The 22113-nt window shown below is 44.2% G+C and overlaps 1 protein-coding gene across 2 annotated transcripts in view; it reads left to right on the top strand.

Annotated features, from left to right (window-relative positions):
* Nucleotides 1-22113, top strand: part of VWA8 (von Willebrand factor A domain containing 8) — a 126891-nt gene that overhangs the window by 85429 nt on the left and 19349 nt on the right. For both annotated transcript variants that reach the window (XM_087967577.1, XM_087967576.1), the window contains exons 34-40: nt 174-328; nt 3894-4095; nt 7064-7145; nt 10511-10715; nt 12354-12462; nt 13692-13848; nt 15933-16041. In XM_087967577.1, coding sequence (XP_087823703.1) covers nt 174-328; nt 3894-4095; nt 7064-7145; nt 10511-10715; nt 12354-12462; nt 13692-13848; nt 15933-16041 — 1019 coding nt within the window. The remainder of the gene's footprint in view (nt 1-173; nt 329-3893; nt 4096-7063; nt 7146-10510; nt 10716-12353; nt 12463-13691; nt 13849-15932; nt 16042-22113) is intronic.

Here is a 22113-nt window from a genome sequence, read left to right as displayed (position 1 = left end):
ACCTTTTCAATGAAACGTCCATGGATACTCTCAGTCCTTCAGGTCATGGTTGTCCCAAAAGTGCTTTTTTAAAGAGGCAACTGGACTTTCTGGTTGTTTCCTTGAAGACATTTTGCTTCTCATCCAAGAAGCTTCTTCAGTTCTGACTTGATTTGCTCTGCTCTTCTGCCTAGGGGTGGAAACCTACGTGCCTCAGGCTGTTTCTCGGGATCAGCTGTCTTCCGAGAACTTAAGCCGAGCCGTTGCACAGAAAATCAGCGCCCCCAACCGAATGTTCTCTGGCCAGCAAGACTATGCAACGGTGGTGGTCGGATTCCCAGATCTCATGGTAAGGGTTTTATTTTATTTTATTTTATTTTTTTAAAAAAGGACTTCGTTGAATTGGAATTTCTGGAAAGTTTGGAATCCTTGATTGTGGGGCTCACCAAGATTTCCCCAGAACGGGGACATTTTGAATGTCAACAATGGTGCCTGCCCTGGGATGCATCCCTTAGACAGATTGTGAAATCTGGAGAAGTTGCACTGCATCCTGGAATCTCTTTGAATTAAAAATCCTGGAGAAATATGTTTGCAAAATGCAGGAAATGAAATTAACCTTTGATCCGTTTTAAAATGGCTTTCCTTCCATCCATCCATCCATCCTCCTTCCCGTCCTCCCTTCCTTTCCCTTCCCTCCCTCGCTTCCCTCTCTGCCCGTCCTTCCCTACCTACTGCTTTCCTCCCTCCCACCCTTCCCTTCCATTTCTTTTTCCCTTCTTCCCTTCCTTCCATCCATTCATCCTTCCTCCTTCTGTTCCTCCCTTCCTTTCTTCCCTCTCTTTCCTTTCTTCCTTCCCTACCTGCTACCTTCCTTTCTTTCTCCCTTCCCTTCCTCCCTTCCTGCTTTCCCTCTCTCTTTTCTTTTCTTTCCTCTCTCTCTTTCCTTCCCTTTCTTTCTTTCTTTCTTTCTTTCTTTCTTTCTTTCTTTCTTTCCTTCCTTCCTTCCTTCCTTCCTTCCTTCCTTCCTTCCTTCCTTCCTTCTTCCCTACCTATTCTTCCTTTCCTCCCTCCCTACTCTTTTCCTTCCTTCCTTCCTTCCCTACCTACTGCCTTCCTTTCTTCTTCCCTTCATTCTTTCCCCCTCTCTCTCTTTCCTTTCCTACCTACTCTTCCTTTCCTCTCTCCCTACTCCTTTCCTTCCTTCCCTACCTCCTTTCTTTCTTTCTTTCTTTCTTTCTTTCTTTCTTTCTTTCTTTCTTTCTTTCTTTCTTTCTTTCTTTCTTTCTTTCTTTCTTTCTTTCTCCCTTCCCTTCTTCCCTTCATTCTTTCCTCTCTCTCTTTCCTTCCCTCTCTTTCTTTCTTTCCTTCCTTCCCTCCCTATTTTCCTTCCTTTCCTCCCTTCCTATTTTCCTTCCTTCCTTCCTTCCTTCTTTCCTTCCTTCCTTCCTTCCTTCCTTCCTTCCTTCCTTCCTTCCTTCCTTCCTTCTTTCCTTCCCTCCCTCCCTCCCTCCCTCCTTCCTTCCTCCCTCTTCTGTCTCTTTCTCTTTTGACATATACCTAATTACTATTCCTTTCCAACATTTGTGATTTTTGACCCTTGTAACAGAAAACTTACTTTCTTGGCATCACACCCAATCAAACGTCTTCCTGTCACTGCTCGGATAGTTCCAAGTGAGCTTAAGGATATATCATTGCATGAACTAGCAAAGAAGACCAGGGTTAGCCTGAAAATCTTTTTCAGGGCCCTGCCTCACTGGGCCTCAGGAGATTGTTTTGGGAATTTGGTATCTTAAGGGCCACCTAAACCTCGAGGCCACCATGAAATGCAAGCAGAATGTCACTCAGTCCATAAACCAAAAGTTAGCAGCCATCTATCATGACAGGTGAACAACACAATAACTTTCATTGTAACTTGGGTTGCAAGTTTTGGGTTTGGCTAATCTGGAGAAAAGAAGGACTAGGAGTGACATGAGAATAGCATTCCAGTATTTGAGGGGCTGCCACAAAGAGGAGAGGAGGTAAAATTATTTCCAGAGCACCTGAAAGCAGGGCAAGAAACCATGGATGGGAACTAAGCAACCAGAGATTCAACCTAGAAATAAGGAGAAACTTCCTAACAAGGAGGACAATTAGCCAGTGGAACAGCTTGCCACCAGAAATCATGGGCGCTCCATCACTGGAGGTTTTTAAGAAGAGACTGGACAGTCACTTGTCTGAAATAGGATCTCCTGCTCGAGAAGGGGAGGGTTGGACTAGAAGACCTCTAAGGTCCCTCCCAGCTCTATTCCGATGGATTGATCGATCCTGAGCGCTAAATAAATGCTTAGATTTCATAAAGCCCCTTCTGGGATCTGCTTGCTTAATGGAATGGGTGGAAGTTTTAGCCGAGGGATGAGGTCTTCTTCTCCATTGTCCAGCAGCTTCCCCTTGGAATCGATTCGAGAGGCTTTTAAATTTCAAATTTCGCTCGCCTTTCAAAGTGCCTTTCGTCACCTAGATAGCTTCTGTCTTTCTGGAGTCCAAACTTTTTGTTGTTGTTGTTTAAATTAAGGTATCAACTCATAAAACATTTCTATGGTCTTTTTAGAGTTGCCAAGAGAAAGGGGGGGGGGGGGAAGGGGTTTTTGAAAGAGCAGTGCGGCAGCTTGGAAATCGAAACTGCATTCCATAAATGTTTTCAAAGATAGCGACTAGGTGACTGAAGTTTCTGCTGAGCAAAATTCTAACTGGAGAGCATGATTGACGTCTCTGGGCTATGGATGGGTCCCATTGGAGAATATGAATTATGATACACCCAGGGGGTGGGGGGAAATCAGGGTCAAGGGTGGCAATGAATGATATGTCTCAGAGTCAGCTACGCCCAGGCAGTGCCGGACATGTTAACTCCCAATAAATCCTTTCGAAGTTTCGGAAGTTTGGCTCGAGAATCAGGATTTAATTGGGGGTAACTGCCGGAATCCTGATGTCAAGATTCCAGCAATCACTCTCATTAAATCATGATTCTCAAGCCAAACTTCAAGAAACTTCAAAGGATTCATTAGAGGCGACATACTGGCCCTGCCCTGTATGAAACTAACTGTGCAATTTACAGTCCCCTGTGACCCTATTTCCCCTCCCTGCCCCCTGGGTGTGTCATAAATCAGATTCTCCAATGAAGCCGGGCTGGGTGTCATCAATCACGTTCTCCAATTAAATATATTCGCGGGCAAAAGCTCTGGTAGTTTAGTTACAATCTTTTAAAGAGAAGAGTTGGAATGTACTTTCGCTTTCAAACTGCTGCACTGTTCTTCCAGATTTCCTTCCTCTCCCCACTTTTTTATGGCAACTACTAAAACAGGCATAGGAATGTTTATGGGTTGACATTCGGCTCCTCTCACTTCTTGAAGGTGACCTGTATAAAGCAAAAACAAATTGAGTGCAGATATAGAATTTAGGGTTGCGACACACACACACACCCCAGCCATGGCTGGATTTTCTGCATGGAATCTTGCTATAAGGTGATTGGTCTGGATATTCCTACTCTTTACCCAAGATGCCTCTGATAATGGGTAGCCCTTCCACTTATTTACAGTCCCCTGTGACCCTCTTTCCCTCCCTCCCCCCTGGGTGTGTCGTAAATCAGATTCTCCAACGAATTGGGGCTGGGTGTCATCAATCACGTTCTCCAATTAAATATATTCACAGGCAAAAGCTCTGGTAGTTTAGTTACAATCTTTTAAAGAGAAGAGTTGGAATGTATTTCCGCTTCCAAATTGCTGCAGTGCTCTTCCATATTTCCTTCCTCCCCACCCCCCTTTTATTTATGGCAACTACTAAAACAGGCATAGGGATGTTTGATGAATTGACACCTGACCTAAGATTTCATTCGCTTTTAATGTGTCATTTAACCCAAGTGTTCCTATTGTGTACCCCAGTCACCCAACGAAGTCTTCAGCTCCAAGAGAGGCTCCCCGCTGAGCAGCCGACAATCTTCCCCCGCTGACCCACTTTATTACGGGAAAAGCAGGCAAGGGGGCGCGGTGAAACACACCAATTGTGTCACCCTGGCCGGGGCTAACCAAGTGGTGAGACTCTTGGCCCCTGGGGACGTGCCTCTGAAGGAACTCTACCCGAAAGGTAACACAACTACTACTTCTTCTTCTTCTTCTTCTTCTTCTTCTTCTTCTTCTTCTTCTTCTTCTTCTTCTTCTTCTTCTTCTTCTTCTTCTTCTTCTTCTTCTTCTTCTCCTTCTTCTTCTTCTTCTTCTTCTTCTTCTTCTTCTTCTTCTTCTTCTTCTTCTTCTTCTTCTTCTTCTTCTGAATCTTCTTCTTCTTCTTCCTTCTTTGAGTTGAGTTGAGTTTCCTTTATTGTCATTGCATCTCATACAATGAAATTAAATACTATCTTCAGTGCACGTCAGGACTGAAAATAAAACACAAACTCACCTCCTTTGCATTCTGTGCAATTGAATTGAAAACTCTTGATATTGCATTCATATTGCACTACTGTTAGGAATATAAGTCACCTAACAGCTATTTTGGGTTGGACCAGGATAAACATTTTAATACTGCCTCTTTAAGGGAATGTTAAAAGTGTAATTGGGTGTGGTTTCTCAAATGGCCATAAGATGGAGCCAGAAACCTGGGTTGTCTTAGTCTTAGTCTCAGAAGAGAGTGTGAGTGAGTCTGTCTGTTTCCTTCTGTTGGAAAGTGTTGCCATTTTTCCTAATGGACTGCTATTTCTGGATTGGATGTAAGTCTGTTACTGAACTGTTTTTGACACTGGACTGTTATTGAATTATCTCTGGATTGAAAAACTGACTGATTTACTTGTGAATGACTATGGACTGCTTGTTTTGGACTTTGCTTAAACCTTTATTGAAAGTAAAAACCTACATTTACTGTACAGTGTATCTGTGTGCTGTGTGTGTATTATTCAAACACTTCTCTCAAATACGTCTCCCTGTATGCGCTCATTCTCCTAACGGGGAATTACCTCAACAACTACACAGTAGAATTCATTAGAATTACTACCCTGGGATAGAGCTGTTTTTCAGCCTATTTGTCCTTTTTATTATTGTCCTGTACCGTCTGCCAGATGGTAATAATTCAAAATAAAAAAGTGCTGGTTGTACTAGATGACCTATAAGGTATGAAAGGGTTCAACTCTGATTATCTGTATCTAAGAGGAGGAGAGGGGAGAGGAAGAGGAGGAAGGAGAAGGAGAAGAGAGGAGGAAGAAAAGAGGGGGAAGGAGGGAATAAGAGGAAGAAAAGGAGGAGGATGGAAGGGAGGAGGAGGAGGAGAAGGAAGAAGGAGAAGGAAGAAGAAAGGAAGGGAAGGGGAAGGGAAGGAAGGAAGGAGGAAAGAAGAGAAGAAGAAGAAGAAGAAGAAGAAGAAGAAGAAGAAGAAGAAGAAGAAGAAGAAGAAGAAGAAGAAGAAGAAGAAGAAGAAGAAGAAGAAGAAGAAGAAGAAGAAGAAGAAGAAGAAGAAGAAGAAGAAGAAGAAGAAGAAGAAGAATGTGAGGTCCTTGGGGCTCTCTGAGCTTGGTGGTTTTCTTGCAGATGTTTTATGACCCAACTAGGTAACATCAGTACAAGAAGGTTTGCAAAGAAGGAGAAAGGAGGAGGAGAGGAGGGGGAGGAAAACTGTAGGGTCCTTGCTGCTCTCTTGCTTGTTTTCATCCAGTTGTTTCATGACCCAACTAGGTAACGTCATCAGTACAAGAAGGTTGGGGGTTTATGCAGAAGGAGAGGGGGAGAGCACTGTGGGATTCTTGGTGCTCTCTGAGGTTGCTTGTTTTCTTGCAGATGTTTCATGACCCAGCTAGGTAACATCATCAGTGCTAGTAAGGAGTGTTGTTTGCTGTCGGTTTGTATTCTGGTGACTTGCTTGTTTGTGTTTGTGTGTGCGTGTGAGAGAGAGAGAGAGGGATTCTTTGGTTGGGTTCTTTCCTGATGGCCCCTTGGCAGTTCCTTGATTGTTTGCTTGACTGTTGGTCTGAAGTTGACCCTGGAATTAATCTACGCTGATCTGGGGGCTGATTGTTGATTATTGTAGATGAACTCCAACAGTCAAGCAAACAATACCCCAATCAAGGAACTGCCAAAGAGCCATCAGTAAACAGCCAAACCAAAGGATCCCTAAGACCCCCACCCCACCTGCACACACAAACATAAACAAGCAGGTCAGCAGAATATAAATGGACAGCAAAAGCATTCCTTCCTACTGGTACAACTGATGATGTTACTTAGTTGGGTCATGAAACATCTGCAAGAAAACAAGCAAGCCCAGAGAGCACCAAGGACCCCAGTCTTTTTCCTCCTCTTCCTCTTCCTCCTCCTCCCCCTCCACCACCATCTTGTAAACCCCACTCCCTTCTAACACAGATGATATTACCTAGTTGGGTCATGAAACGTCTGCAAGAAAAGAACCAAGCTCAGAGAGCGCCCAAGACCCCAGAGTCGTCCTCCTCCACTTCCACCTCTTCTTTAAGGGAATCACATCCGTTGTTTCATTTAGTGACAGGGCTGTTAAGTGAATCTGGCTTCCCCATTGACTTTGCTTCTGAAATGAGATCACATAAGCCCAAGACACTGAAACCATCATAAGTACAAGCCGGTTGCCAAGCATTCTGAATTTTGATCACATGACCATGGGAATACCACAATGGTCGTAAGTGTGAAAAATCGGTCATAAGTCACTTTTTTCAGTCCTGTTGTATCTTTGAACGGTCACTAAATGAAGTGTTGTAAGTCGAGGGCTATCTGTTTATATATTTCTGCCTTATTTCCTTACCTTACATAGCTTATTGCAGGAATAATTTGACATATTCCTATAATTTCCAGGACCCCACTTGATGAAATTTATTACACAATAGAGATGTGATTTATTGGGGTAATTAATTAGGATTACATAATCTCTCCACACCTTTCTGTTTGCAGATACTACATGCCTTATTTCCTCACCCTATGTAGGAATAATTTGAGTTGTTCCTATAATTTCCAGTACTTCACCTAATGAAATTTATTAGCCAATAGAGATGTGATTTATCGGGGGTAATTAATTGGGATTATAAAATCTTTCCACACCTTTCTGTTTGCAGATGTTACACCTCCCCAGACGGCTGGATACTTGGAAATTACAGATCTTACAACAAAGAAGCTTAAATATATACCTGTTCCCAGGTAATTATACTTCCTTAGGAAAAAGGGTTCATATCCACGGTGGCAGGATCTACAGCAAAAAAAACAACATTGTGTTTTATGTCTATAGAGATTCTCAGTCCTCCAGGTCGTGGTTAACAGATAACAATCAGAGTTGGAAGGGACCTTGTAGATCATCTAGTCCAACCCCCCGCCCAAGCGGGAGACCCTACACCATTTCTGACAAAGGACAGTCCCATCTCTTCTTGAAAGTGTCCAGTGATAAAGCTCCCACAACTTCCGAGGGCAACTTCTGTTCCATGGGTTGATTGTTCTTACTGTCAGAAAATTTCTCCTTATTTCCTGGTTGAATCTCTCCTTGGTCAGTTTCCATCCTTATTTTTTGTCTGGCCTTTGGGCACTTTGGAAAATAGCTTGACCCCTTCCTCTTTGTAGCAGCCCCTCAAATATTGGAAGACTGATATCCTGTCTCCCCTGGTCCTTCTCTTCACTAGACTAGCCAGGCCCAGTTCCTGCAACCGTTGTATGTTTTACCCTCCAATCCCCTAATCATCTTGGTTGCTCTTCTCTGCACTTTCTCTAGACTCTCAACATCCTTTTTATAGTGTGATTACCAAAAGTGGATGTGGTACTCTAGGTGTGGTCTTACCAAGGCTTTATAGAGTGGTTCTCTTCGCTGATGATGTAAAGCTATTCAAACCACAGACAATATACCCTCCAAAAAACCTCGACTATGTATCATCAATCAAATGGCAACTTCAAATCTCAACAAATAAATGCTCTGTCTTACATATTGGCAGAAAAAATCAGAAAATGCTAAATAGTCAAGACCTTGAGGATCCAAACTTTGTCAAGGACCTTGGAGTACTTATCTCAAATGATCTAAGTGCTAGAACCCACTGTAACTACATAGCCAAAAAGGCACTAAGAGTTATTAACCTAATCCTACCTAGCTTCTTCTCTGGTAATATCACACTACTAACTAGAGCATACAAAACATTTGCTAGACCAATAGTTGAATACAGCTCATCAGTCTGGAACCCATATCATGTATCTGATATTAACACAATTGAAAAAGTCCAGAAATATTTCACAAGAAGAGTTCTCTGCTCCCCTACCTGTTGCAGAATACCTTATGCCACTAGACTTGAAATTCTAGACCTAGAAAACCTAGAACTACGCCGCCTCTGGTCCGATCTAAATATAGTATATAAAATCATACATTGCAATGTCCTACCTACAATGAATACTTCAGCTTCAATCATAACAATACAAGAGCATACAATAGATACAAACTCACAGTTAACCTCACCAAACTTGATTGCAGGAAATACGACTTCAGCAACAGAATGGTCAATGTCTGAATACTCTACCTGACTCTGTGGTTTCCTCCTCAAACCCCAAAAACTTTAACCTTAGACTCTGTGGTTTCTTCTTAAAACTTTAACCTTAGACTTTCTACTATTGACCTCACCCCTTTCCTAAAAGGTCTGTAGGGGGCGTGCATAAGCGCACCAAAGTGCCTACCGTCTCTGTCCTATTGTTCTTATTTTTCTTATAAGTATCTATCTCATGTATTCAAAACTATATTTATTCTTATACATGTATCTTGTAAGAGATTGGCAAATGAAATAAATACTAAATACTAAAAATACTAAATTAGTACCTCCCTTGATCCCGATTGTATCCCTCCGTTAATGCAATTTAGGATTGCATTGACTTTTTTGGCTTCTGCTGCACACTGCTGGCTCTTATTTAGCTGGTTGTCCACTAAGGTGGTTTTTTTTTTCAAGAGGCAACTGGACTATAGCAGTCTTCCAATATCTCAGGGGCTGCCCCAAAGAAGAGGGAGTCAAGCTATTCTCCAAAGCACCTGAGGGCAGGACAAGAAGCAACAGATGGAAACTAATCAAGGAGGGAAGCAGCCTAGAACTAAAGAGAAAATTTCCTCACAATTAACCAGTGGAACAACTTGCCTCCAGAAGTTGTGAATGCTCCAACACTGGGAGTTTTGAAGAAGAGATTGGATAAGATTTGTCTGAAGTGGTGTAGAGTTTCCTGCCTAGGCAGGTGGTTGGACTAGAAGACCTCCAAGGTCCCTTCCAACTCTGTTATTCTATTCTATTCTATTCTATTCTATTCTATTCTATTCTATTCTATTCTATTCTATTCTATTCTATTCTATTCCATTCCATTCCATTCCATTCCATTCTATTCTATTCTATTCTATTCTATTCTATTCTATTCTATTCTATTCTATTCTTTGGTTTTTCCTCAAAGACGTTTTGGTTCTCATCCAGGAAGCTTCTTCCGTTCTGACAGGATGGTGGGGAATGGAAGGATTTCTACTCCTTGCAGACAGCTGGTCATTGGAAAGACAAAAGGCCACTCTCTTGAAGACAGCAAAGGTGACACTTTGGACAGAGAGCACCGCTGGTTTGAAAGAGGGATCAAAGAGGCCATCTAGGTCAGTGGTGGCTAACCTTTTTGGGCTCCTGTGCCGAAAATAGTGCGCGCGCTTGCAAGCTCGCGCTTGCATGCCAGCACCCAGAAGGCAATGCACGCCCCCCCCATGCCCCTTACGCATGCACCTGCAATCCCCACCCTGCCGCCCCCTTACCTGCACTGTGCCTCACGGCTGATTTTCGGGCGGTTTGAGGCCTTTTTCGGCCTCCCAGAGGCTTGAGGAAGGCTTCTGCAGGCTTTGCAGGCTGAAAACTAGGCCCGTTCATCACTTCCAGTATTTTCGGAAAAAACAGGAAGTGACGAAACAGGGCTAGTTTTCGGCCTGCAGAAGCCTGTGGAAGCTTTCCTCAAGCCTTTGGGAGGTCGAAAAAGGCCTCAAACCAGCCAAAAATCAGCTGTGAGGCACGCACATGCGCAGTGAGGTAAGTTTGCCTGCAGCTCGCGTGCCGGCCCAAATGGCTCTGCGTGCAACACGTGCCATAGGTTCGCCATCACGGATCTAGGTCAAAATTGAATGGCCCTCTTTCAACAGAGGGGGAGGGACACCACACTACCCATCTCCTGTCCACAACACAGTCCTTTCAGCGGGTCCAAATAGGCTCCACGCCCATTTGCACCACTCAGGTGACCCTGGGAATATAGATAGACCTCCAAGTGGCCTCAACGACTGTCAGAGAGAGTACAGATGATCAGATGACTGTGAGGAATCCTTCCATCCTCCACCCTTCAGTCAGAACCGAAGGAAGCTTCTCAGATGAGAAGCGAAACATCTTCAAAGGAAAAAAAAAAAACCAGAAAAGTCCAGTCGCCTCTTGAAAACAAAAACAAAAACAAAAAAACCTTTGGAATATTATTTTTGAAAATTAAAAAAAAAAAAAGCTCAGAAGAGAAACTAGAAAGAAATTTCTGTTGGTTTTCAGATCCTCCACTCTCTCTCCGTACACATCGTGGCTAGCGACGATTTCCGACACGGATGCGTTGTTGGCTTCCCTGGGGAAGAACGGAGTGGCGACTGTGGACATGGGGGGGAATGTCAGGCTGTGGGAAACCAGCCTGGATAGTCTGGAAAAATCCCTGCAGGAATGGAGGACCATGATTGGCCAAGAAGATGGCAGGCCTGTTCAGGTGAGAGGAAGGCTTTTGAACGCAGGTCATCCTGGATTTACAGCCGCTTTATTTTTTCACTTTAAATTATACTTTGCTCTGTTTTTCATTCTAAATTATTGCAGAAACCCCTTGCCTTGGGACTGTTCTGACCTCAGCTTCCCCCAAAAAGCACAAAGCAGACTCTTTGTCCCGGCAAAACTCCTTTTTCTTAAATGAAGGTGAATTTCTTGCCTCCACCTTCAGCCAAAGGCCTGGCAAGCAGTTTTTCCAGGGTGTAATAAGACAGGATTCGGACCCGATGGGGCGATCCTAAAGAAGGATGCAGGAAAAGCAAAGACGCACCCCGTCATTCTTAAGCCGGACTCGCTTCGCGCGTGATGCGTTGTGTCAGTCGGACCTTGCACGCTCCTGCTTTTCTAGGTCGTGAGAAAAAAATACAATAAATTCAAAATTTCTGGTCGCCTCTCATATTTCATAGTTGGTCTTGTTCCATCCTTTCAGTTTTTTGGGGGTTAATCGAGAAACATTAGTGCCATCTCCTGGTCAAAAAGTAGTACCTTAGAAAACTTAGCAACATGGATTTTGGGCTCCGTTGTGGCTGTAGGACTACCTGCAAATAAAATTGAATCATTAAAAATACAATTTACCCTGAAAATACGACCTACTCTGAAAGTAAGCCCTAGCTTGATATATTTTTTTGACACGTGCGCCCAATATAAGCCCTACTCCCCAAATAAGCCTTAATTAAGATCTGGCTGCAGCCTTGCCTGAAATAATAAACCGGTTTAAGCTTTCTGCTCATTGATACCCTGTTTCCGTGAAAATGCGACCTATCCCGAAAGTAAGCCCTAGCTTGATTTTTTTTACACGTGCACCCAATATAAGCCCTACCCCCCCAAAATAAGCCCTAATTAAGATCCCACCCACTCCAGAGTGGAGGGGTAAAAATTAACCTAGGCTGAGGATGGAGGGTGGTGGAGCTGCCCTACTACTTACCTTTGGACAGTTGTAGCCAGACCTCGCACACCCTGACACCTGCCTTGCCAGCCCATTTCTTCTGCCACCAGCAAGGCTGGAGAGGCTTTCCTGAAGGCCTCTGGGGCTGATAAGAAAGCTCTGGATCGATCCTGAGGCTGCAGAGGCCTTCAGGAAAGCCTTGCCGGCTGCAGAAGAAGTTCCTGAAGGCCTCTGACAGCAAAAAGGAAACCGGGGGCGACATGCTCAAGTGAGGTTAGTCAGTGGATGACGTCCCCCGAAAATAAGACCTGGTGCCTTTTTTTGGTGGCCAAAAAAATTATAAGACAGGGTCTTATTTGGGGGGGAAACACGGTAATAAACAAATAAGTTGTAAAAGAGAACAGAAACAAACAGTTCAGAGGGCAGACTCGATGGAAAGTTGGGCTTTCTTCCACCATCTTCTTTTCTTCTTCTTCAACAACAACAACAACAACAACGCTGTGAGATAAGATGGTTGGGCTGAGAGACGGGGATTATTTTCTGAGGAGCCTGTTTATTCATGCATTGGACCATCAGTTCTTTTAAGCCAAGGAATAATATACTCTGTCAAAGATTGTTCCCACATCCTTTCTCATAAATGTGGCAAGATGGATTCCCCTCCAATTCTCGTGTTCTTCATGTGTTGCTTTCCCTCAACAGATAACCATCCAGAGAGACAGCGGTTTGGACGTCAGCTCCCCTAAACATGGGAAGATTGATCCAGACAACGCCCCTCACGTGGGAGGAAATACCTGGGCGGGTGGGACAGGTACCAAATCGTTTTTCATTCCTTTCCGTGTAGCTTCAGGTTTTCTTTTGTATGAAAGACGGGTTTAGGGGCCTTGGTGCCCTCTTTCCTTGCAACTTGGTTTTTTTTCTTGCAGACGTTTCATTACCCAACTAGGTAACATCAGAAAGTGCTAGAAGAGAGGAGGGATTGTGAGGAGGAGGAGGAGGAGGAGGAGGAGGAGGAGGAGGAGGAGGAGGAGGAGGAGGAGGAGGAGGAGGAGGAGGAGGAGGAAAAGGAAGGAAGATGGGGTCCTTGGTGCTCTCTGAGCTTTCATTTTTTTCTTGCAGACTTCTCATTACAAAACTAGGTAACATCATCGGTGCTAGAAGAGAGGAGGGTTTGTGGAGAGGAGGAGGAGGGAAGGAAGGAAGGAAGGAGATAGGAAGAAAGGAAGAGAAAGAAGAAAAGTAAGAAAGGAAGGAAATAAAAATATAAAAGGAAAAGGAAAGGAAGGAAGGAAGGAAGGAAAAAAGAAAAGGGAGATACAAAGGAAGGAGGAAGGAAGGAAGGAAAGAGATAGGAAGAAAGGAAGAAAAAGAAGGAAAGTGAGAAAGGAAGGAAAGAAAAAGAGATAAAAAGAAGAAAAGGAAAAGGAAAGGAAGGAAGGAAGGAAAAAAGAAAAAGAAAAGGGAGATACAAAGGAAGGAAAGAAGGAAGGAAGGAGGGAAGGAAGGAGGGAAGGATGGAAGGAAGGAAGGAGGGATGGAGGGAAGGAAGGAGGGAAGGAAGGAGGGAAGGAAGGAAGGTGAGGTCCTGGGTGCTCTCTGAGCTTGCTTGTTTTCTTGCAGACTTTTCATTACCCAACTAGGTAACGTCATGGGTGCTAGAAGGGAGTGGGGTTTGTCCAACTAGGTAATATCGGTGCTTCACTGATGATGTTCCCTAGTTGGGTAATGAAACATCTGCAAGAAAACCACCAAGCTCAGAGGGCACCAAGGAGCTCACAATTCAACCCTGAGCTGCAAATGTTGTCTTCTGACAGTACCCCTGAGTATTGCGAAGTCTCTTGAGAATCAAGCCTGCAGGAATATTCCCTTGCTGTGAAAGCGCGAAGGCTCTCGGACCTGAGCTGTGCAAATCTGAATGGCCACTAGATGGCACCCAAGAGATACAGGAAACGTTTGCCCTTTGCTGCCACCTGGCGGTTACTTGGAATCCCGCAGCCCCGAGGAAGAGGTTAAAAAGCGTTTTTTGGGGTTCTTTTCCAGGTGGGAGAGACACCGCAGGCTTGGGGGGCAAAGGGGGTCCCTACCGACTGGATGCCGGTCACCAGGTGTACCAGATATCTCAAGCTGAGAAAGACGCCGTACCTGAAGAGGTGAAGAAAGCCGCCAGAGAGATGGGCAAGAAGGCTTTTAAGCAGAGGTGAGCCTCCGTGTTTCTGTATGTCATCCTGTGCTTGCGTCCCCTTCATTTAATGCAGATGCTATCACGTGTTCCAGGGGCTTCCTTCTCTTTCCTTCTCTTCCTTCTCTTTCCTTTTCTTCCTTCCTTCCCTTTCCTTCTCTTCCCTCCTTCCCTTTTCCCTTCTCTTCCTTCCTTCTCTTTCCTTCTCTTCCTTCCTTCCTTCTCTTTCCTTTTCTTCCTTCCTTCCCTTTCCTTCTCTTCCCTCCTTCCCTTTCCTTCTCTTCCTTCCTTCTCTTTCCTTCTCTTCCTTCCTTCCTTCTCTTTCCTTTTCTTCCTTCCTTCCCTTTCCTTCTCTTCCTTCCTTCCTTCTTCTTCCTTCCTTCCTTTCTTCCTTCTTCCTTCCTTCTCTTCCTTCCCTTTCTCTTTCCTTTCTTCTCTTTCCTTCTCTTCTCTTCTCTTCCTTCCTTCTCTTTCCTTCCTCTTCTCTTTCCTTCTCTTCCTTCCTTCCCTTTCCTTCTCTTCCTTCCTTTTCTTCTCTCTTTCCTTCTCTTCCTTCTTTCCTTCATTCCATCCTTCTTTTTTATCCTTCCTTCCTTCCTTCCCTCCTCACCTTCCCTCCTCACTCCTTCCTTATTTATATCTGTCTATCCATTTATCTGTCTACTATCATCTCTTATCTGTCATCTATCTTCCATCTCTCTCTCTTTATCTACCTCTATCTTCTCTCTATCTCTCTGTCTGTCTGTCATCTATCTTCCATCTCTCTCTATCTACTATCCATCTATCTCTCATCTGTTTCTCTATCTATCTACCATTTATCATCTATCTATATGGCTCCTTTATTGTTTTTACAAATAACTCAAGGCCAATAACCGTGTATCTGTCCATCATATGTCTCTACCTGTTGGTCTTTCTATCTGCCCACCTATCTACCATCTATCTGTCTCCCACCTTTATTGTTTTTACAAATGCACCAGTCTACCTTAGGTCTTTGTCTGCCTGTCTGTCTGTCTCTATCATCTGTGTCTCACCTACATTCCTTTTACAAACAACCCAAGTGTCAAACATCTCCCAACACACCTTCTTCCTCCTTCTCTTTTCCCCACAACAACAACCACCCACCAGGTGCTGTGATTTCATTCTTTCCAATATTGTTTTATTTATTTTTATTTATTTATTTATTTATTTATTTGATTTGCCAATTGTTTACAAGATAATAAGTATAAGTGTATACATAGTTGTGAATACATGAAATGGGTACATATAAGAAAAATAAAAGAAGAATAAGAGAAACAATAGGACAGGGACGGTAGGCACATTGGTGCGCTTATGCACGCCCCCTACATACCTCTTAGGAAAGGGGTGAGGTCAATAGTAGACAGTCTAAGGTTAAAGTTTTTGGGGTTTGGGGAAGAAACTACAGAGTCGGGTAGAGTATTCCAGACATTGACCACTCTATTGCTGAAGTCGTATTTCCTGCAATCAAGTTTGGTGCGGTTAACTTTGAGTTTGTATCTATTGTGTGCTCTTGTGTTGTTATGGTTGAAGCTGAAGTATTCATTGACAGGTAGGACATTGCAATGTATGATTTTATATACCATGCTTAAATCAGACCGAAGACGGCGTAATTCAAGGTTTTCTAGTTCTAGAATTTCAAGTCTGGTGACATAAGGTATTCTACAACGAGTAGAGGAGTGGAGAACTCTTCTTGTGAAATATTTCTGGACTTTCTCAACTGTGCTAATATCAGATACGTAATGTGGGTTCCAGACTGATGAACTGTATTGTGTGTATACCATTCTCACTGCTGTCCGTACATGTACCATTAAATAGGCAATACTTTTCCTATCCCCTTCTGTCGTTATTCCCAAGAGAAATAATTCCTGGCTTAAATGGAATATGCTCTCCCACCATTGGCTCCACCCGTGTCTGTATCCATCTCCAATATTGACTTTTTCAATGCCGTTTTCAGTGAACAGTCACTCAGCAAACTGTTGTAAAGTGGGGGCTGTTTGTATTCTACTTAATATTGAATGCCTAGCCTTCGATAGCTATCACAAAAGAACCCGTTTTCACTCACTTCCAACGTTGTTTTGCTTCAGATTAAAAGAGATCCAGATGAGTGAATACGATGCGTCGACATACGAACGGTTTTCTGGAGCTGTTCGGAGGCAGGTGCAGTCCCTGCGGATTATTCTGGATAACTTACAGGTAATCATTTTAGTAATGGGTCCATGTTGTTGTTTTTTTCCCCTCTTCTCTGGTCCTCCAGCCTTATCACAGGCAACCTGCCTTCACCCGAGCTTTAAGAAATCATTTTATCTTTGTGTTCTCAGCGCGAGGATTTTTTTTTATTATTAAAACCAGAATGTTGCAGAGATTCATCCGAGTCTCTTTGGCCAGGTTCCGCTTGAAATTTTCCAGCGATAGTTGTCTAACTAACTAGGGTTTTGTGATGACCCAAAGGGGTGTGGCACAAAAATAACAAAGTCACCAAAGTAGATACATTCCCTTTAATGCCTCCAACTTGGCCCACAATGTCCAATTATCCTCGGTGGGAGATCAAACTCTTCCAAAAACAGTCTACAACAGGAAGAAATGCAGTCCAAACCCAAAATACAGAAAAAGTAGAAATAAAAAAATCAACACAAACCACACCGAAGTAATTAACACAACAGAAAAGGATAATAACTTGCAGACTCCCAAAAGATAATGAGGCACACACAGTTGGAAGGACGCCAAAACCCAGGTTAGATTTGACAAACCAGAATAATTTCACACTTTGCTTCCAGCAACTTTGCCATGCACAGTTTGCCCTTTTAAACAGTCTTCCCAGCTGCAGCCCATGAAGGGGATCAGGGCCCTTTCCTCCCCCATAAACCACGTTGCTCCATTCCTCCCTGTGTGCCCTAGGGTGAAGAGGGGCTGGCCCTGGGTCTTCCTCTGAATGCCCAACCAGCCTGTGCCCTTCCCCAGTTTCCTCCACAGCCACCGGAGCCACACTCCCACTCCCTGTCAGCTGTTCCACCTCTCCCTCGGAATCAGATTCCAACCGGGGCATGACAGGTTTGTTACCTGGAATACTGCAACCCATGTTGGTTATGATACTGGAAAAAAAGATCTTGAGACTTTGGAAAAAGTGCAGAGAAGAGCAACTAAGGTGGTCAAAGGCCTGGAGACTAAACCATCCGAAGAATGGTTGCAGGATTTGGGTTTGGCTAGTCCAGGGAAAAATGGGCTAGGAGGGACATAATAGCAGTATTCCAGTATTTGAGTGGCTGCCACAATAAAAAGGGGTCAATTTATTTTCCAAAGCACCAGAAGGCAGGACAAGAAACCATGGATGGAAACTCATCAAGGAGAGAAGCAACCTAGTACTAAGGATAAAATTTCCTAACAGTGAGGACAATTAACCAGTGGAACAGTTTGCCTCCAGAAGTTATAAATGCTCCAATACTGGAGGTTTTTAAGAAGAGATTGGATAACCGTTTGTCTATCAAGGTTTAGAGATTCCTTCCTGAGCAGGGGGTTGGACTAGAAGACCTCCAAGGTCCCTTCCAGCTCATTCATTCTATGCCATGTGCATTATCACACGCTATAATGTGGTGGTGAAAAGCTGACAAATAAATAAATAAATGACGTTAGCGTTGCTCTTAAAGCTGTTGTAAGCATTACAGCCTGAACACCAGACTCCAAGTAAGTTGCACGCTAAGGAGAAGGAGAATATTTGTAACTTAGGGGGTCCTTGGTCCCCTTTGTGCTCGGTTCTTTTTATTACCCAACAAGGGAAAGTCATCAGTGCTAGAAGGGAGAGGAAGGAGGACTGTGGGGTCCTGGGTACTGTCTGAGGTTGAATGTTTGCTTACAGATGTTTCATTACCCAAACTAAGGGACATCATCAGCTAAAAGGGTTGGTTTTGCGAGGAGGAGGAGGAGGAGGAGGATAATGTGAGGCCCTTTATGCTCCCTGAGCTTGCTTTTTCCTTGCAGACATTTCATCACCTAACTAGGGAACATCATCAGTGCTAGAAGGGAGGAGGAGGAGGAGGAGGAGGCAAGAAAAGCCGTAGAATGGGGCAAAACTCACTTAAAAACATTTCTCACTTAGAAACATCCACTTTGGGTCTTCCAGTTGTGGTTGTAAATGTAGTAGAGTTGGAAGGAACCCTGGAGGTCTTCTAGTCCAACCCCTGCTCAAGTAGGAGACCCTGTACCCTTCCAGACAAATGGTTGTCCAGCCTCTTCACAAATGCCTCCAACGTTGGAGCCTTCACAACTTCTCAAGGCAAGTCCTTCCACTGGTTGATGGTCCTCACTGTTAGGAAATTCCTTCTTAGTTCTAGGTTGCTTCTCTCCTTGGTTAGTTTCCATCCGTTGCTTCTGGCCCTGCCTTCTGGTACTCTTGAAGAACAGGCTGCCTCCCCCCTTCTTTGTGGCAGCCCCCAAATGTTGGAAGACTGCTATCATGTCCCCCCAGCCTTTCTTTCCACTTAGACTAGCCAGGCCCAATTCCTGCAACTGTTCTTTGTGTGTTTTTTTGCCTCCACCCACCACCAGGGATTGATGTTCCCTTCTCTGATTTCTCTTCTCAATTCCAGGAACTTTCTACCTGCTCTGCTTTACCCTCTGAGCAAAACACCTGGAGTCCTTAATGTTCCAACTCCTTCCTCTCCACCTGCACAGTGGACTCCCTCCCCTCGTCTTGGTGGCAGCCTCTTCCGTAGTTTAGTTTAGTTTATTGTCATTGCACCTCATCCAACAAAATCAAACACCACCTTCAGTGCGCATCATGACCATGAAAATAAAACACAAACATACATCCTTCACCCTCCACACATTGAACCGAAAACCCCTGACAACACACTAATAATGCACTAGATAGTGTAGTAGAATTCAACAGAGTTCCTGCCCTGGGATAGAAGCTGTTTTTCAGCCTATTCGTCCTTGTTTTTATTATTATCCTGTACCATCTGCCAGATGGTAATAGGTTTTTTTTAAAAAAAGGGATTCCCAGGATGAGATGGATCTTTGAGAATGTTTTGAACTTTCTTGAGGCAGTGGGAGCTATAAAGTTCTTCCAAAGAGGGGAGAGGGTAATCCATGATCCTCTATGGGGCAATGATGTTAACCCTCTGGGCGCTGTCCTATCTGCCACCATGCAATTGGCAAACCCTACACAGGTGTGTAGTAAGTTAAGATACTCTCTATGGTGTAGCGGTAGAAGGTCACCAGCAGTTTTCATTTTAGTTGTTGCTTCCTGAGAAGCTTCAGGTAGTATAATCTCTGCTGGGCCCTTTTGACCAGGGCTGCTATGTGGACACCCCCAGGTCAGGTCCTCTTTTAGGGTAACACCCTGAAACTTAAAACTGGCCACTTTGCTCCACTCGGTCTCCACTGATAAGCAAGGGCTGGATTTCTGATCTGTTCCTTCTATAGTCCACTATCAGCTCCTTGGTCTTAATTGGTGTTGAGGACCAAGTTGTTGTCTCCACACCATGAAAGCAACTGTCGATCCACCCCCCTATTGTATCACCCCTTAGCCCTTCTTTCCCTGAAACTGGACATCCCTTAAGCTGGACACTTCATGCAACTTGACCGTTGGCAGGCCAAGTCGGCTACATCCGGACCTCGTCCGTTGTGAGCCCATCACAAACCTTCACGGCGTTATCAACGGAGGACGTACATCCGTCCTTCCTCTCGACTGACAAAGGGTTGTTTAGAGTTCAAGGGGAAAGTGGCTTCCTGAGGCTGCATTGTCTTCCTAGGAAGTGGGCTGCCTGTAACGCAAGGACAAGGAAGAGGCTAGCTTTTGACCCAAACCATTGTTTATTTGATGTCTGGGCTGGCGGCGAAGGAGAGTTTGGGATCCTACTGCTTTCCCATCCAGCCACGGCAGAGACAATGCGGTATCTGCTGTGTTGTTGCGTCTTGCAGAAGTTCCCAGGTTTCAGGCATCTTCAAAGAAAACCCAAAGAGAAGAATGAAACGTGGAAGGCATGTCCTGTTGGCTTTCAGATGCACTCCTTGTGATGTGTGTGTCTGTGGACGGGTGTGGGTGTGTTGTTCCATCCCTGTTGTGAGGCGCAGTGCTGAGGCCTGGATGAGGACCTCATTCTGTAAGAACTGGTTCCTTCGGTCTCAGTCCTAAAAGAAATCAGTCCTTTGGAAGGACAGAGGCTGAAGCTGAAGCTGAAATGCTTTGGTCACCAGATGAGGAGAGAGGACTTCTTGGAGAAGACCCTGAACTTGAGAAAGATGGAAGGCCAAAGGAGAAGCGGGATGGCAGAAGATAAGATGGTTAGAGGGGGTCATCAACACAATAGGGCAAAATCTGGGAGACAATGGAGAACAGGAGATCTGTCCTCCACTGGCCACCAAATGAGAAGAGAGGACTTTTTGGAGAAGACCTTGATGTTGGGAAAGATGGAAGGCCAGAGGAGAAGAGGACAGCAAAAGATGAGATGACTAGATGGTATCATCAACACAATGAACATAAATTTGTGCAAACTCCGGGAGATAGTTGAGTACAGGAAGTTAGTAACTAACCAACGTAATCCCACAAGTAAATAGAGAAGGAGAGATCTATGGAGGAGGGTTAAAAAACTCAAAATGAATACCACATCCTTTTTAATGTGCAAAACCTTCTGTAGATACCCCTGGAGCAGAAGCTTACTCAATTTGGGGGTTCCTTGTGAACAGAACATCATCCATCAACCTTAGTAATACATGGAAATAAGTGTACTTCCCGTAGGGTATTCCTTTAGTTTTGGTTTTCAACACAAATACTTGCTGCAAATTTAGTTCCAAAAGTTTACTATTTAATAGCAGAGCTGATTGAATAGATGGCAAAATGCAATCTATGTATAACGATATACAGAGAGAGAGGAAGGGAGAGAGGGAGAAAGAGATGAGAAAGAGATGAGAGAGGGGGAGAAAGAGGAGAGGGAGAAAGAAGTGAGAGAAAGAGATGAGAGGGGGAAAGGAAGAAAGAGAGGGAGAAAGATGAGAGAGAGAAAGATAAGAGAGAGAAAAAAAGAGAAAGAGGGAGAAAGAGATGAGAGAGATGAGAGGGAGGGAGAAAGAGATGAGAGGTGAGAGAGAGGGGGAAAGAGGGAGAAAGGGAAAAAGATGAGAGAGAGAGAAAGAAAGAGATGAGAAAGGGGGGACAGAGAGAAAGAGACAGAGAAAGGGAGAGAGAGAGAGAGAGAGTGATTGAAAGACTGAATAGTAAATCCCAATTTTTTTATTCTCCATTATCATAATGGAGAGCAATTCAATGTACTTGGTGTGAACCTGAAATGCCTTTAACCTCCCATAATTATTTGCTTCCCTTCGTATGTCTTTCAGCCACAATTCACCGGGGTTTCGAAGGTCAAAGACCTGTGCACATTACATGGATTGTTCCATGCTCCCGTTCCACATATGTCACTCCTTGTGAATTTGCTTAGCGAAGGTTTTTGTTTGTTGAAATGAGGTTTATTGATTCGTTCGTCAGCGTGTTGGAATTACACCGGTTGTCAAAAATCAGTCCTTGATCCAATTCTAGCATTGCACGGTCCTGTTCCCAGGCAAGATTCTGGAGACAGAAAAAGAATGTATTTCATCAACGTAGACCTTTGATAGACAGACCTGTCTGTTCACGCCTTTGTTTCCAGCACTTGGGCCAAGGCTGATTGTAGAAGTTGGAAGACAAGTTCCCTTAGCCCATTGTGATGACCTGGAGTGTACACAAACGTAACCAAATCCAAAATGTAAATAATTGTCTTTTAATGCCTCCAACTTGGCCCCACTGTTCAATAATTCTCAGTTGGAGATAAAACTTACTCAAAAATAGTCTTCAAAACTAGGCAATACAGTCCGAACTCAATGAGCAGATAGAGGTGAAATAAAAAACCCAAACAAACTACGATGAAGGAAATTCCACAACGGACCAAGATATGTAATTATCAACTGCAAGAAGATAACAAGGCACAGTCTGTTGGAAGGACGCCAACCAAGATAACTTCAGCCCAAGATAAAACACGCTTTGCTTCTGGCAACGCTGTGTGGTAATCGTCTCTCTTATATACTATTCTCCCCAGCTGCAACCAATGAGGGGGATCATGGCCGCTTCCTCTCTCATAAGCCAAGTTGTTTCCTTCTCCGTTCCTCCCTGCATGTCCTAGGATGAAGAGGGGATGGGCCTGGTTCTTCCTCTGACTGCCCAGCCGGCCTCTGCCCTTCCCCAGCCTCCTCCACAACCTCCAGAGCCACACCTCCGCTCCCTGTCGGCTGTTCCTCCTC

The sequence above is a fragment of the Notechis scutatus genome, chromosome 5 (assembly GCF_049901735.1).
Source record: "Notechis scutatus isolate UNSWTSFEM ecotype Mainland chromosome 5, rNotScu1.2, whole genome shotgun sequence".
Lineage (NCBI taxonomy): Eukaryota > Metazoa > Chordata > Lepidosauria > Squamata > Elapidae > Notechis > Notechis scutatus.
Note: the sequence above shows the minus strand (reverse complement) of the source record. Positions and strands in the feature narration are given on the sequence as shown.